The sequence below is a fragment of the Crinia signifera genome, chromosome 3 (genome assembly GCF_055691185.1).
Source record: "Crinia signifera chromosome 3, ASM5569118v1, whole genome shotgun sequence".
Classification (NCBI taxonomy): domain Eukaryota; kingdom Metazoa; phylum Chordata; class Amphibia; order Anura; family Myobatrachidae; genus Crinia; species Crinia signifera.
In genome coordinates this window covers 13454575-13472462 of record NC_139219.1, presented here as the reverse complement: position 1 = coordinate 13472462, position 17888 = coordinate 13454575, and the positions used below count along the sequence as shown (strand labels likewise).

Below are 17888 nucleotides of genomic sequence, written 5' to 3'. Positions count from 1 at the left end.
ATTACAGCAGGCAGGGCCGCCACTAGTAATGTTGGGGCCCGGGACTGACCTTCAGCCCGGGCCCCCAGCGGCACCCCCCCCTCGCGCGGCGGCACCCCGCCTCCCCCTCAATTACTTACCAGCGGTGGTGTCGGCGGTGCAGCAGCATCTTCACCTGGGACTCGGAGAACTCACTACACAGTGCAGCCTGCAGAGCGCCGAGCTCCTCTGTATCCTAGGCTCGGCGCTCTGCAGGCTGCACTGTGTATTGTGCAAGCCTGGCCGCTGGGTGGGGGCATGGGTGCGTGGGGGGGGGGTTGCCGTGCCAATGTGGGCAGCTGCCCGGGCTGCCCTCCAGATGCTGGGGGCCCGGGACATTTGTACCCCTGGCACCCCCCTGTCGGCGGCCCTGACAGCAGGATACAGTGAGATTTACAAATGGTCACACCCAGGATTAGAACCTGTGACCCGTCTCACTGGAGGCAGACACCGCACTGATAGAGCTATTTGTAGAGCTATTTGTACATATACAGATTCTGACACTAACTGTTAGTTCAAAAACATTACTATTAGGCAGAGCTATGCAGTGTAGTAACTTCAAATACCTAGAATACACAAACGAGTCCTATGTAGCAGCAAATATCTCAATCAGTAAGGTAACCGCTTCAAGTTGAACAGGTTTACTTCTAATACAGGGTATATTTAGAATAGTGAGTGTGAGGTCTAGGGTCCCGCTGGGAGGGGGAGTCAGCCACAGAAGCGATATTGACCGCTTTTCATTAACAGTTTCAAACTTGCAGAGTAAGATAGGTGCCCCCTCAGGAGCAGGAGCCCGGCGGCAGATGACTCCATTACCTCCGAGATTTACGCTTTCGCATGTTAATCTTTTGTGGTAAACCCAGACACTGTCGCCTAATTACTGATGGTCCGCACCCCTTGACCGCTGAGGGTGGCACACTTATACAATGCCTTATGCAGTATATAGTTCTTACTGAAACTAGTACTGTATGAATGCTCCCATTATACTTACACCTTTCCCGTCACCTCCAATATAAATCATTTAGAACGCCAGCTGTCCTGCCTACCAAGGCCACTTCCACCCTCGCTCCTATGCTTTGCATTATTATGCTAATGTACATTGTATTACGTGCAGATCATACATCAGTGAAATTACTCCATCATATTGCTTTTATGTCCTCTCCATAACGCATTCAAGACAATATTAGTCTTCCAAGAGCCCTTAAAGGAAGGCTAATCAATACGGCAAAGCATTCAGTGGGGAAAACTTACATCTCAGCATTTCCAATAGCCCCTGGGGGGACCCTTCCCGGGAACGCCGGCTCCATACATCATTCTTATTATTGGTGCCAGAAGTTTTTGTTACAAAATCTTTTCTCTTTGTTAGCATTTTGGGGGAAAAAATTACCCCCACCAGGAGCTGTCTCCTTGGAGTTTCAGGGGGGGGATAGGCATAGGGTGACTGATTCTATTTCAAATTCTTATTTCTTGGTTTAGCAACTTGATATGGTTATTAAAATGATAGTACTGATGTCAGTGTGTTAGCCAGTGACTGTAATATTTACTGGTGGAGTGGAATTGATTGCAGTGACTGGTTAAAAATGGAATAATAATAAAACTGTAATAATAATAAAAAGAAAGTAATATAATATTGGTGCTGTTGCTCCCTTTTTGTCCGAACTCTATTAGTCAGAATATATTTTAGCGGTTGCTACAGTAACTGACCGTTGCTATACAGTATGTCTGTGAAAGCTCAAAGTCCAAAGAAATAAATGACTGTACCGTATATGTTGCAGCAGGTTTCTTGTTTCCACACAACACGAAGGAAGTATGTAAGGTGATGAAGTGGGATATGGATAAACTACCAACCAATCAGCTCCAGACACAGCCAGTAACATGAATGTTAGTAGCTGATTGGCTGGTATTTAATCTCTCTCCACATTATCACTCTCCACTGCTTAGTAAATCCCCTTCTATGTCTGTGTATGACATTATTGGTGAGTATCAGGATTGAAAAGAAATTGGGTGACATTTAATAGGATTAGATTTTTAGTCGCTTTCCAAAATCGAACATGATCACTTTTTAAAATCGCATATTTTTTCCCTGGACTGCGCATATTTAATGAGATGCAAATTTGCGGCGATAAATTGTCATAAAGTCCGATTTCTAGTCATGAAAATGCTATTTTTAGTAGAGATGTGCAGGTTCTGATTTACTCTGATTTCAAAGCTGGATCTTATTGGCTATCCCAAATCACATGACAGTTGTTGACAGTTGATCGCCAATAAGATACTGCTTTGAAATCAGAGTAAATCAGAGTAAATCAGAACCTGCACATCTCTCATTTTTAGTCATGAAAATGGGCGAATTTGAGGACATATGCAATTTTGTGTTCAATTTATTTTTTTTTTTAAAAAAGGTCCCCCTTCCTGAGCATAACCAGCCCCGGTTCCAAAAATACAGGGGACAAAAAGCATTGGGGTCCCCCGTATTTCTGAAACCAGCCCGGACTCTTGCACCAGTCCTGGTTCCAAAAATATGAGGCACAAAAAAACCGGGGGTCCCCTGTATTTTGAAACCAGGACCAAACATGGATGATTTAACCATATCAGGCCAATGTCCACAGCCCACGGACGCTGATGACAGCCCCGGGCTTCAGCCCTGGATGGGTGTAGCCTGGGGGGGGATGCCTTTATTGGGGGGGGTCCTCACTCCCCCAGGTACCCTGTCCAAGGCTGACGAGCCACGGTGCTCATGGTACGGCCGGGGGACCTTATTTAAAAAGTGTCCCCCGGCTGTGGCATGACAACGGGCTGTTGGAGCTCGGTGCTGGTTTCAAAATATGGGGGACCCCCAATTTTTTTGTCACCCGTATTATTGGAACCAGGACCGGTCCAAGAGTCCGCAGCTGGTTTTAGAAATACGGGGGACGCCTACGCTTTTTGTCCTCCATATTTCTAAAACCAGGTCTGGCTCAATGATTCCAGGGCTCTTTTACACATTTTTTAAGACAGAACCATGCACAGATCTCAATGATCTGTGCATGGTTCAGTCAAATTGGCCTGTCAGAACCTGGTCTGCATGTGTGGCGATTTTTAGTAACATTTTCCTGAATTCGCATCTCATTAACTATGCGATTTGTATACTTTATAATGGGAAAACATCTGGATGTGAGTTCGGGCGTTACTAAAAATCGTCACCAGAATGTGCGATTTTGCGGCAAAAATGTGCGATTTGTGCGAAATGCATCACATTAATTATGCAATTTTGGGAAAAAGTGCGAAAACGGCAGTTTTTGCCCCAAAAAATAAAAAAAATTGCATCCCATTAAATGTCACCCATTGTTTCTTCTCTGGCTCTCAGATCGTTTTGGGTCCCCAAATTGGAAATCCCATACGGTACCTACAGTACTTTTGGGAGAAATTCTCATGACATCAATCCACCAATAAAAGCCAAGATTTGGCTGAAGCGGCCCTACATACAATAATGACCCTTATCCCAGTTATAAAGTGATATATTTATGTTTTCTGTAGTATTGGTTTAATAAACGAATAAACTTTTCCCGTGTGACAACGATAAAACATTTTTCCTTGAGATGATTTTGTGTTTTCGCCAGCTGTACTGGAAATTGTTATTCATGCAAAATTAATTACAGCGTTGTTTTGTACAATAAAGCGATTGGCTGACATGTACAGAACAATGGGTACGTGACAAGCCGTGCGTGGTCGGCAAGTGTTCTGTAGGAGGTATTCCGAGATAATGAAAACCTGTCCTGTCTTGGATAAATAATGACTATGTATGCATCGTATCATGTTCCTTCCCACTTGCGTGTCATAATGGGACATGAAGGGCCCACCAGGGGAATGCAGTGGTAGGTATGTAGGGATGACCATCGATGGTTTCTGAACCTGATGAATACTTTTGCCATCGATCACGGAGAACCACATTAGTTACTGCCATGGATAGTGTACAACAACCTGATGGTTCTGCTCTTTTTTTACCTAAGATATATATATACAGGGGCAGAACTCCCAGAGACAATGGAGTCACTTGCCGCCGGGCTCCTGGTCACTTCCTCCATTGTCTCCAGTTTCTCCATTTGTCCCCTGTGTCCTTCCCCCAACTAAAGATCTGCCACCTGGAAGAGTGCGTATCATTGTTAGCCGCGCTACTCCCCAGGTTAAAGTGAGGGGGAACGGGGTGAAACTGAGTCCACCACCTCTACTGGTGAGATAGAACATTTTAACCTTTGGGACAGCGTCTTTATCTCATATACAGTAAATATTAATGATAGGTTAAATATACAACATGACACCCCAAATAAGTAAAACAAAACTTACATCTATGTTTTTTGTGTGTGGATCCCCGTCATGTTGACCATGTCGACCTTTATTACCCATTGACCCAGAGTCGTCACCAGGAGCACTCTGTATTGTCACCCCATGTCACGGATGAAAAGGAGACGTGGCCATTTTCAGAACTCCAGGGGCGTGGCTTGCATCCCCGGAGATGCTGGCTTCCCTTGCGGCCTGCAGTGGCCATACATTGGTGTCACTCCTATTAAAGGAGACATACTGGGGAGGCCCCACCCTTACCCATGGTCTACCTTTTAAAGGTCCACCTTTGAACCCTGTTGACATGCATTTTGACCATATAGGGGTCAACCTAATTACTGTCTTACCAAACTGGAGGCCATTCATTCCCCCCTTTGACAATTTTTTTCAATTCTTGTATTTTGTATCAAAGAATCAAATTGGATTTATCTGGGAATTTGTTTCAACGGTCAACACAAAATACTCCGAAATGTCAATAAAACAACAAAAAAAACTAAAGATTTTTCTTAATCACACACAAAAACATATGATAATTAATTGCATTAAATGATCATTAATTGCATTAGTATTCACATAAGTAAACCATGAACCAATCAGATCTCTACCGAGGTCAATCTGTTTACTATTAAAGTGTTTCAATCGATTTAAAAGTCAGATGTATCACAGTCGTTTAGTGCGTTTTACAAGAGCTTCATTATTAAGATTAAAGAACTGTCAAAGCAAACACAAGAAAGGGTTATTGAAAAACACCAAAGGAAGGATGTAAGCAGAATATAAAGGGGTTTAACATCCCCTAGAGAACGGCCATAAAGAGATGGAAAACATTATAGCAGAGATTTGTACGGCCCGGGAACAGGCGTTCCTTCCAAGTAAGCATCTGGGAGCATTTTACGGAAGTCACCAAGAAGAGGATGGGCCTGATTCAGATCTGCGGATTTTCACGGGGGAAACCATTTGCACTTACCATCGAAGTTTCCCCGTGTTTGCAGCGCCAAATAAGTCTAGACTTACTCATCGCTGCGGTGGCTTTGGGGGGGGGGGGAGGTCGCTGCTGATGTTAGAGTCCCTCCATGGGAAGGTTGACGGTAAAAAGGTCGGCATGAGTTTTTCATGGTTATTTTTGAGCCAACATGATACCCTACCATTCACTACGCCGTGGTGGGAGAATTAAACAGTGTGCTGAGGGTATCGAGGCACCGTGCCCGGAGCATGGTGAGCACAGCGAGCCATGCGAGGGGACGGGGTAGACTTGGACGGTGTCCATGTTGACTATGTCGACATTTGGGACAAAAATCCATGCGCTCGGCACACTATTTTATTCTCCCACCACGCCCTAGTGGATGGTAGGGTATGAGATACCGCCTGTCGGCACATGTCGGCTGAAAAAAAAAACCAAGAAAATCCCATACTCCCTGAGACTTGGGGGAACTAATGTAACCAAGTATCACAAAGTCTCTTAGTATACAGCAAAATCCATACTGGAGTGGCAAAAAAAATTTAAAAATTAAAAAAGTCTGTTTTTTGAACTGGTCCAGTCCTCAACCTCAAGGATACATCTGACAAAGGCTGTTCAGCATTAGCTTCCAGTCTGATGGAAACAACTGTGAATAGGGCAGGGTTGCCGACCCTCCCGGAATTTCCGGGAGTCTCCCGAAAATCGGGTACCCCCTCCCGGACCCCGGAAGGGTGGGCAACCCTCCCGGATTCAGGGGGGACCCCCGGATTGCGGCATTAAAATGCCGCAATCCTCGGGTCTCAGAGGAGGGGGCGGAGCTAAAACGGCACAATCGCGTCATTTTAGCTCCGCCCCCTCCACGGAGATCAATGAATTAGCTGCTTTAACAACATGGGGGCGGGGCTTAGTGATGTCACTCGTAAGCCCTGCCCCCTGAGCGGCTGCTGAAACTCTCCTCTCCGGGCTTCTCCCGGAGAGGAGAATCTCAAAGTCGGCAACCCTGGAATAGGGCTCTGTTCAGAGACTGTGAAAGTCTCATAGGGACTTCCCAAATATTCCCACAGCTGTCATTGGTGGGACCTCTTCTTTTACTGTTTAATAGAAGCACCTTCACCTTGTACAAAAAAATATTATTGTATAATTTATGATTAAAATAAAATAGATTCAAATTAGGAGATTTTTGGCTCTATGTACAAAGCCTTGAAGAGCGATAACATGGATGGAAATAAAGTACCAACCAGACAGCTCCTAACTGTCATTTTCAAATACAGCCTGTACCATGGCAGTTGGGAGCTTGTAGGTTGGTAGTTTATATGTGTCCATCTTATGTCCCTACAAGGCTGAGTACAATTTTCCCTTTATTTGCTATCACAGTATGCTGTGTACAGGAATGCCATCATTTGCTGAATAAATTGCAATGTTAATGAGAACAAAAATATTTAAAAAGAAGCTTCTAAACCTTTGCTGCGCCAAACATATGGATATGAGCATTTGATATACAAGTGTTGTATTAAGACTATGGGCCAGATGAAATAGCATCCAAGTTCAGCAGCCGTGCGGGTCGCCAGCAGTGTTCCCTCTAAGCTATGAGCACGTGCGCGCGCACACAACTCGACGACCGTGCGCACAGACATTACAACAGAGTGCACAAAGCAGCAGTGGTCCCTTTTTGCAGTTGTGGACTCAATTAATGTGTGTTTCACCCATTAACTACATTGTGTGCTGTGTTTTGAATGTTTAAATGTTTAATATCATTTTGAAGTAAAGTTAACACACAAAAATTTTAATTTCCTTCCAAAGTTGCACAGCCAAAATCTTTTGCCGCACACAGCCTTTGTAAAATTAGAGGGAACATTGGTCGCCAGGACGTTTATTTTAAAGGGGCAATCATTTAGATGGCAAAACCATGCCTTAAGTTATAAATGATTGCCCCTTTAAAAAAAAGTCTGGGTTTGGCCGGCAACTCACACGACCACTGAACTCAGACGCTGTTACATTCAGCCCTACTGTATATATATATATATATATATATACCATGAAAGAGACAAAATAAGTGTCTACCTTAACTTACCCGGCGGCACGTGAAGAGGCCATGGCCACGCTCTTGGTTCAAAAGACCTCTTTGCTTTTGCCCACAACAAAAATGTTATTGTGACAATAAATGTTACTGCTGGGGGTATGTGATAATATGATTGGGTTTAAATACTCAATTCCAGGAGTTAAGGAACTTCTGCATCTGCCCAATGGTGTGAATATTATAAAATATATATTACGTGAAAGTTTGCATAAGTGGAGAGGATGGCAAAATCAATGTCATTGTATGGTAAGTATGCATTGGGTGGTCTAATAAAGAAAAGGGTGGAATTTATATGGATGAGTCCAGGGCTTAAAGTGGTCCTGGAGAGGTGGAACTGATTTCCCTCTGCCAACTAATCCGCCCCCCCCCCTTCCGCTACTCCCATTAGGCAGAGCCAGGGCCAGTGGTAGGGTTTTTGGCACCCCCTTGCAAACTATAATACTCTTCCGCTAGAATTACATTTAAGTGCCTTGCTACAAAACCGACTTGGGGGTAATTTTACTAAAGCTTCTAGAAATCAGATTTAATTTTTAGAAGCCTTAGTAAATTTACTCCTTAATCTTGGAATTTTTGAAATTCAATTTTTGGATTGTTTAATTCACTCAACAGCAGTTCGGTTTTTGCGGGCCGGCTACATTTTCCCCAAGTGCTGGATTTTATCTCAAGTTATTTCACAACACTCTAGAATTTCACAAAAGCAGAGATAGCTTTGTTTTATTTATTTCATTTATTTGGAATCTGCGAAAAAATGTAATAGCCCTGAAATATAAAATACGTATAAAAGAATTGTTTTGAGATAAAATTGCACACCATCATCATTCAATTTATGTGTTGGCTTGACTCATATTTCCCAACTGGGGCTTTGTGGTACGAAGTGCATGTGCAAACAAAGCCTCAATTTTTGTTGCAATTCTCCCCAAAACAGCCCCAAATTTTTTGTTTGTTTGTATCGCCCGTGCTAAGAAACCTGCAAAATAGCCGCAGTAAGGCTAATGCAGATTGTAGAATATTACAAAGATTTTGGAAACAGAGTGGGCTCGTTTCTCATTGTCAATTTAGGTAAAGGACATAAACATGACATTTGCCCGAGAAGAATAAAATGACTCTTTTTCTTGTACAGTATACATGAGATGTGAACAGATGACAATGGCAACGGGCTAAAAAAATGTAAACAGAATGTGTGGCTGGGCGCGTAGGTTTCCAGGAAATTTACTGTGACGGTTTGACAGCTTTTGTATTAAAAAAATATACAGAAATTTTAGAAATTTGAAAAGACTCTACCTAGAATCACTTGTTTCTGCCAACCTATTGTTCATGATGGCTAAAGCTCCGACACCTCCTGAGAAGCCATTTTGTCTTGTATTGATGCAAACAGTTCTAGGGTAACCATTGGCTGTTTCAGATAACTGTTTTTGTAATATGGCAAGAGATACTTTGTTGGATGCTGTGAGGTCTCTCATCGAGATCATCTCCCCGGACAATCTCCTGCCTTCTGTGTCACTGTCATAATTCCCATCATGCTCCATTGATAGTTGATTCCTACGAAAGCGGGCTCCGGGGGTGATGGCATTGCGGCGTCCCAGGCGGGTATTAGTTTTTTGGCACTTATTACAGCATCGGCACCTACATTTTTTTAGAATCCAGTTTAGAACTTGCTTGATTACAATCGATATGACATTAAAAAGTGAGTAAATGCAACAAACTCCCAATAGTATAAACATGAAATTTCCAAACCTGTATAATCCCTGATATTTGTACTCTGCATTTTGGCTGCTTACCAAATCTCCAAATCCAATGGTGCTAAAGGTGACAAAACAATAATACAAGGAGTCAACGTAGTTCCACCCTTCCACTGGGGTGTACATGGCTGATGCACAGCAAGAGAGGGTAATCGCAAAAATACCCAAAATAAGCATGACGTGGTAGACTGATGGCTTCCACCCAACAAGGCTGTCGACTTCAGAGATGGACGACCCTCTGCGGACAGTTGGGGGTAGAAGCCCGTTCCGCCGAAGTCGTCTTTCATGGCACGCTTTCATAACAAATGCCAAAAGGGATATTATCCTTTCCAGAAACAAGTTAAAAAACAATATGGTTCCAGCACATCCAAAGAGACCGTAGAAGATGAGGAAGACCTTTCCTGCGACAGTGACTGGCGTGGTCATTCCGAAACCTAAGAGAATAGAAGAAGTAATTACTTAGTGGAAATCAGTGAAAGTTGCAATACGTTTTCATAGATGGATTTAAGATTTAATTTATTTTCAAAATTTAAATGAAATCAACTCATTTTTGATTCTGCCTAGCTGACACCATAATCGGCAAATTTTATCATGGCATGGTTAAAAAGTGTGGGAGGTAGTTAATATTCTGGTGCACAGATCGGCTCATAAGGCAGTGTACAATCGCTACCTAGCAAGCCCCCCCCCCCCCCTCCCCGGCCACCAGTTGACAAATCCCCTCAGACCCATGCAAGGGGAGGTGTATGCGAAATACTATCCCTACAGTATCACCCCTTTTTGTCTGCCCCTTCCCTTTAGAATGTAAGCTCTAACAAGCAGGGCCCTCTCTCCTCATGTGCTTTTCAAAGAATATAGCTCTGACCCTGTTAATATTACGTCAGTGTCCACTGTTGCAACTGTCTTTTTTATTTACCATGTACTTGTCCTAATTTGCATTTGTACTGTAAATCTCTATTTTCTTGTATTGTTCTTTGCTCATCTATGTATTGTCTGCGGAACCCTTGTGGCGCCATATAAATAAACAATAATAATAATCGAAAGAGGGAATAGCAACATCGGCCAAAGTCGTTGGTGCTAATTAAAGAGGCGCAGCTGTATTTAGTTGAAATCAATGCATAAATGTTTGTATCTCAAAATAGATAAATAATAACATATTTCTAGAAGTGCACTTCATAATAAAAAAGTATATAAAAAAGGACAAACAAAACATACAACATTTAACACATACAAGCTGGCAATAATTAGATATAGAGGCTTAGGAGTTGGCTTAGTCCCGGTCATGTGATCAGTCTCTTTTTTTTATATATATATTCTTTATTTTGGGTTTTTCAAATAATAAGAAACGATACATACAATTGTGATGTTACTACAAAGATAGGGTGATTGTAACAGCATAGAAACAAAAGTCATTACAGCTCAATGTACATTTATAGGTATAAATTACACAAGAGAGCAAAATATGTAATAAACAGTTCTATTATTAACAATCAGACTTTTTTCTTTTTTTCCTTTACCTTTTGCTATTTCAATTTAACCGCAGTACATATTTGGGGGGGGGAGTAGACAATACAAGGGGGAGCGTGAGGGAGGAAAGTAATGGGGGAGGGGGGGGGAGGGGTATGTGTCCGTCGTCAATTCGGTCAATTGAAACAATTCTAGTAGGTCCGTTGATCCAAGCCGTGTTGGTCGCGCTAAAAATTTACTTCTAGGTCTGCGTCAGAGCCTACTGTGGGATAGATGGGGCCTGGTTTTTGTATGTTGCTGTTAATTTAAATTCTAGCCAGGGTAGCCATGTGGCGGCGTAGTCTGATTGCTTATCTAGGGCAGAGTGATAGATGTCCTCCATAGCACAGTAAAAATCAATTCTCTGGAACCATTCCCAAATAGTGGGAGGGTCTACGGACCTCCAGTGGACAGGGATCACCGCCCTTGCTGCGTTGTTTAAGTGTTTTATTAGTGACCGCTTGTATTTTGCCATGGGTATGTTTGTGTGGGAGAGGAGCCAGAAATCGGGTTTGTCGGGGGTTTGGAATCCCAGTATGGTTGAGGATAGCTGAATTATTGTGTCCCAAAAGGGGGTGATTTTAGGGCAGTCCCACCATATGTGAATCAGGGTACCTCTTTGGGAGTTACAACGCCAGCACAGGGGGGAGACCGACGGATAAAATTTGTGGATTAGGGGAGGGCATCTGTACCATCTGGTCAATAATTTGTACTGTGTCTCCACCACCTCTAGACTCGTAGAGCACTGTGCCATGACGTCACAGTGCTTTTCCCAGTTTATTGTGATACCTTTAGGCACAAGATCCTGGTCCCATGCTTTGCAAAAAGAGGGGAGGTCAGGGAAGTGGTTGTGAAGAACAACTTTGTAAATCGTGAAGATCACATGGGTGGGGTCCGAGGTGTGGGAGCACAGCACTTCAAATGGGGTAGGATTTTTTTTTAGGGCAAGAGCGGTTCTTTTTGACTGAATGTAGTGGCACACTTAAAAGTAGAACCAGGAGTCTGTTTGAGGCAGTTCCCTCTCTGACATCAAGTCCGAGAAAGACCTGACATCTCCCCCCGACAATAAATTTATCACCCTGGTCAGACCTTTTTGCTGCCAGTTTGTTGCTAATCTCCCAGATGCCCCCGGTGGAAATTCCGGGTTATTGATAAAGGGGAGAAGAAGAGAGTCAGGGGAGGAGAGGCCAAGTCTGTATCGGATAGTTTTCCATAGAGTCAGAGTGGGTTCAACTGTGGGGTGTCTTGTGCGGGGTATGGTGTGGAGCCACGGGACCACCTTAAGACTCAGGGCCGAAGAATGTGTCTCAAGGTCGACCCATTGTTTGAAGCATGTGTCGGCTCTCGACCAGTCCAGTACTCTGTGTAGTACCGAAGCCTGATAATATGCCAGCAGCATAGGTAGCTGTTGGCCTCCCTTAGTTTTTCTATGATATAGATAGCAATGCCTAAACCTGGGTCTTTTACCTCCCCATACAAATCGGCTGATTGCCTTTTGGGCTTCTCCTATATATTGCGCCGGTAGTTTTAGTGGAATTGTTTGGAAGAGATAGAGAAACCTGGGAAGGACGTTCATTTTTATGATGTTCATCCTCCCTAGCCATGAGAATCTCTGAGTCGCCCATTGCGACATTTCTCTGCGGATGGACCTTAGTAGGGGGGTATAGTTGAGGGATATTGTTGACTTAAGAGATACCGGAATGGAAATGCCCAGGTATTTGATATGGGTAGGGCTCCAGGGAAAGGGGAATTGGGAGCTCAATGCTTCCTTGGTGTTGTTCGGTAGTGAAATATTCAGTGCGGTAGACTTCGCATAATTTATTTTAAAGTTGGATAGTTTCCCATAGCGAGAGAACTCTGCCATAAGGTTCGGGAGAGTGACTACAGGGTTTGTTATAATTGCCAGAAGGTCATCTGCAAACAAAGCTAGTCTGTGGTTGATTTTCCCTACTGTCAGACCACTTATATTTGGGTTTCGTCTAATCGCCCTGGCCAATGCCTCCATGCAGATGACATATATCAGTGGGGACAGCGGGCATCCCTGTCTCGTCCCGTTGGAGATGGTGACCTGTTTGGACAGGAGTCCATTGATTCTTATTTGGGCCATAGGCGATTTGTAGAGAGCTAAGATTTTTTGTAGGAACCGATCTTCTAGTCCCATGTGACGCAGGGCCATCTCCATAAATTTCCAGTCCACTCTGTCGAAAGCCTTCTCGGCGTCTGTGGAAAGGAGCATGGTAGGGGTGTTTGAGGATTGTGCATGGGCAATCAAGTCAAAGACCCGGATGGAATTGTCCCTCGCCTCCCTCCCGCGCACAAATCCCACTTGGTCCTGGTGTACCACCAGTGGGACTAAAGAGGCCAAGCGGTTCGCGAGTAGTTTCGCGAACAGCTTGACGTCCACATTGAGGAGGGAGATTGGGCGGTAACTGGAGGGGAGTGCTGGGTCTTTACTATCTTTTGGTATGACTGTGATATGTGCGTTAAGCGATTGATTAGAGAAGGGTGTTTCTTGGGAGACTGCATTACATGCTCGCAGGAGGAGGGGTAACAATTTATCTTGGAATGCTTTGTAATACGTAATTGTGAACCCATCAGGTCCAGGGCTCTTGCCCGACGGGGTGGATTTTAGGGCCAGTGCTAGCTCTGTTTCTGTAAATGGGTCGTTTAGGGCTGAGGTTAGCTCCGAAGGGAGAGTGGGGAACTGGATCTCTCTCAGGTATTCTTTAATGTCCCGCTCGTGCGCTAGTGGATCTCTAGTGTGTGTTTCTGAAGAAAGATTATATAGGGTGGAGTAATATTCGTGGAAAATATCAGCTATCTGGGTGTTCGTAGCGCACAGTCTACCCGAGGAATCTTTCATTTCTTTAATGTATGTTAAGGATCTCTGGGCCCTTAGCGCCCTCGCTAGTTGTTTCCCAGGTTTGTTGCCCCATCTATGAAATTTGTGTCTGCATCTGCGGAAGGCTCTACGTGTGTTCTCATTTAGAAGGCTATTTAGGGACATCCTTGCTTCTTGCAGCTCCAGGAAAACGTCAGGGGTTAAGGAGGATTTATGCCGTGTTTCAAGATCTTTTATTTTAATGAGGAGTGCCTCTCTACGCTCTGCTTTTTTCTTTTTTAGGTGGGAGCCTATTTGGATGCATTTACCTCGAAGCACACATTTGTGTGCCTCCCATAGGGTGACAGGTGAAACGTCTTCTGTCACATTGGTGGCTATGTAGTCGTCAATGGCTGCTGATATCTGATTTCTGGAATTGTCATCTCTAAGAAATTGCTCGTTAAAGCGCCAATTCCAGTGGCGTGTCGGAGGGTTTAGAAGCGTCAGGGTTAGGGTAATTGGCGCATGGTCCGAGCCCACAATCTGGCCAATTGAGGCGTCAACCATTAGGTCTAACGACCTATGGCCCAGACAGAGGTAGTCTATTCGTGAATAAGAGTTATGGGGGTGCGAGTAAAACGTATAGTCTCTGTCTTTTGGGTGGAGTAATCTCCACGAGTCAATTAATTGGAAGTCGTGTAGTATGGTTCTAAATCGTCTTAGGTCTCTATTAGGGGAGTTGGTATGGGGGTTTGTTGTGTCCATGGTGGGTTCGATAGCCCAATTAAAGTCCCCTCCCGTCACCAGTACTCCTTCTATCGTATTCTCGACAAGCTCCAATGCTTCCTTGAGGAAGCGTATCTGGCCCTTGTTTGGGAGGTATAGGTTGATAAAAGTAAAGATTTGGTTGGCAATGGTGGCTTTTACTAGGATCCCCCTACCGTCTCCTATGTGGGTTTCCGATATATCAGATAGATGGATGTTTTTAGAGAATAGAATTGCCACCCCCTTAGATTTGGTCTCAGAATAGTCATTGAAGTAGCCTGTCGGGAAGTGGCGGGAGGATAACTTTGGTGCCGAACCTTTCTTAAAGTGGGTCTCTTGAAAGAACACTACGTCTGCTTTTTCCGTGTGCATTGAGTGAAGGAGCTTGGATCTCTTCTCGGGGATATTCAGCCCCTTAGCATTTAAGGAAATTATTTTTAAACTAGCCATTATTTCTATAACCATGCTGTTCTGGGCTCAGCGGACCATGTCTCTTGGGACATTGGGGGGAGGGGGGGGGGGGGGGGGCAAAGGGGGGGGCAGGGAAAACACATAGGGGAATAAGGGGGTATGGTGAACAGATTATAATGCGTAAACAGGAATCATACTCTAGTTTAACTAAAGAACTGCATTTCTAGACGTGGGAGGCTTTTGGCGTCCCACGTTCTACAAGTGTACAGCAGAGCGAGGGGGTTCCGGGGGAACCAAAGCGAACCACACAAATTTAGCTACTAAACGAATAAACATCAAAGTATATGGGCATAGGATGCCAGAACATGAACCAATCTAACTTAAGTGCCTTGAACCAGGGCTATCAACCACCGGCGCCGGAGGGACCTCCTTTGGTCACTTTGCGCTTGGGAGTAAGCACATATTGAGTGAAAACGTAACTTTACTATTTCTCTCACTAAGCAGGTGTTGGGGCGTCTACTTGTTTCGTCAGTAAAGCCTTTGGTAGAAGCAGTTATCTTCAGTATTTCCTCTAGTACTAAATGGAGGCTGCTGTCTCCATCACCAACTCTAATACTAAGACATTCAACATTAACTATCAAAACTGTAATAGGCACCTAAGTGCAGGAGTATAAAAGTCACTCAGAAGGGGGTGGTATATTCACGTGTCATCGACGGAAGCAGCAGGGGCCCCTGGTTGCGAACTCGGGTGCTCTTCCCCTCCAGTAACTCGGTCTACGACCTGCTTCTTCGTCGGGGGTTTCCTCTTGTCTCTCTGGACCGTCTGCCAATTGTTCCTCCTTGGCCCGGGCGGGGCAGACAACTCAGCCGGGTCAAGCCAGTTGGGGAGTAGGGGGGTGGAGAGTCCTAGGGTCTTGCAGAAGTCCTCCACTCCCTCTGGATCTTGAAGGCTGACGGACGTTCCCTTGTGGGTGACCTGTATATTTAGGGGGAATCCCCAGCGGAATCTAATATTGTGTTTCTTGAGCTCATCCGTGATGGGATGGAGCAAACGCCTCTGTTGGAGGGTCGACCAGGAGAGGTCCTGGTATATTTGAATGCTGTGGCCATTGAAAGTGATATCTGGTGAGCGCCTTGCAGCTCTGAGGATTTCCTCTTTTTCTTGGTAGTAGTGGAGCCTGCAAATGATGTCCCGAGGCTTCTCCGAGGTAGCACCTTTTGGTCGCAGAGCTCGATGTGCTCTGTCAAATACTATCTGGTATTCTGGATTGGAATCTAAGAGTTCGTTGAATATTTTTGTCAGGGCGGCTTCAATATTTGGGGGCAAAATTTCTTCTGGGACCCCCCGGACCCTCAGGTTATTTCTTCGGCCTCTATTATCCACGTCATCCAGTCTGCGGCCCATCTCCAACAGCGCCCTAGACTGGCGCGAAACCAGGTCATGGAGGTCGGAGAGCCGGAGTCTGCGTCTTCGCACTGTTCCTCTAAGAGGACCACTCTATTGTCCACGTGTTTGATGTCTGCTTTAAGTGTTGTGATGTGGACCAGCATGGATTCTTGGAGCCTTTGTTCAGTAGAAAGTAAGTCTTGTTGCATTTCCTGGCGTGTTGGAATCGCCTGCAACTTAGCAAGAATTGTGTTGAGGTCAGGTTTCTCCATTATAGGGTCCAGCTCAGAGGTCAGGGGAGGGGGCGACAGAGGGACGCTGGTTTGCTCCTTAGGGGCGTGTAGGTGGGTCACCGATGTCGGTGGGTCGGAGTCGGGGACTGGTGTGCCGAACAGTGAGCAGAAAGCTTGGGTTTGTGTCGGTCTCGATGAGGTCTTCACCGCTGGTGCATTACGGCGTCTTTTTGTCATGTGGAAAAGTTCTGTGTGTTCATGTGTGGCCCCCTGCCCAGCTAATATTACATCATTCTGTGGTTCTGCGCATGGTCCCCCCTACGTGGCCTGGGCCTGCATTACATCTTCAAGCGTCTGTCACGCTCGTGATGGGCATTACCCTTAGTGTGGGTGCTCTATAATATAGGCTCAGGGCACCTCCATGCGTCGGGCGTGCTGGAACAGTAGGTGTTGTGCGGCAAGTGGTAGCCCAGTCTGTTGAGTTTTGTATGGTGGAGGAGTGAGGTGCTCTGGGGGGTGAGCAATGTTTAATGGATGTTTCTTGCTGCAGTTAAGTTGCAGAGCTGCCTTGCCTTTTGTCAGGGGTCCCCTTTAGGTAGTGTCTCTGTGGGGATATAAAAAAAAAAAAAAAAAATAGTGTGCCAGCGCTGGCTGTTTTAAGAAAAACAATACGCGGTTCAAGATACAAATTTACAAATTTATTAATAACAACACTTTAAAAACACTAAGGGCCTTATTTTGGTTCATTCTTTCTGACAAAATCCTTCTTAGATGGACAAAACCATGTGCACTGCAGGGGGGCAGATGTAACATGTGCAGAGAGAATTAGATTTGGGTGAGTAATTTTGTTTCTGTGCAGGGAAAATACTGACTGCTTTATTTTTACACTGCAATATAGATCTCACTCTGAAGTAAAACCCCACCCAAATCTAATTCTCTCTGCACAAGTAACACCTGCCCCACCTGCAGTGCACATGGTTTTGCCCATCTAAGAAGGATTTTGTCAGAAAGCATGGACCAAAATAAGGCCCTATAAGTGAATCACTCTAGATGGTGCTAATAGCACTATATTGGGGCATCACTTGCGCAAGAACATTAGATAGAAATTAGGCTGTATATTACCATCCTTTTTGCACCTGGTGGTTTTTGGAGCCAGGGTATGGTGACAAAAAATTGTCCGTGGTATGTCCTATAATTTCAAGGACTCAAGGTTCCCAAAGATTGGATGTCCTCTGGTTGTCGTCTGGACAGGATTAGGGACAAGGCAGATATCCCAAATGAGATTTTGTAATCCAGGAATTCTTGAGGAACATCTAGGGATGAATGGACTCGTCACTTGTAGAAGGATGGATGTCAATCATACAGCAGGTTTTTTAGTAGTGCTCAACGCGTTTCCCCGGTATCACCGGCTTCTGTGGGGATATGCTGCAGGGAGGAGGAGGTTCAGTGAGAGGCAGGGTGTCAGAAATAATCTTTGATGGTGAGTCTAAAATGGCGGCCACTCGTGGCTGAGGGGGGCTGTGAGGTCTTGGTCTGTTAGGTGCCCGGGGGAGCACTCAGGCAGCCCCCTGGTGTTACTCACTGTAGTTAAGGGGTGGTGAGGCCTCCAGTGGACGCTGCAGCGGTACTTGGCGCCAGGCGCGCCTATTCAGGTGTCCTACCTCT

At 44.9% G+C, this 17888-nt stretch overlaps 1 protein-coding gene across 4 annotated transcripts in view; it reads right to left on the bottom strand.

Moving 5' to 3' along the window:
* Positions 1 to 17888, bottom strand: part of KCNK12 (potassium two pore domain channel subfamily K member 12) — a 134090-nt gene that overhangs the window by 6046 nt on the left and 110156 nt on the right. For 2 of the 4 annotated variants that reach the window (XM_083175283.1, XM_083175284.1), the window contains one exon: positions 8646 to 9537. In XM_083175283.1, coding sequence (XP_083031409.1) covers positions 8646 to 9537 — 892 coding nt within the window. Of the gene's footprint in view, positions 1 to 6151; positions 9538 to 17888 lie in introns of those variants that run through there. The other 2 variants (XM_083175286.1, XM_083175285.1) reach the window with 2 other exon arrangements.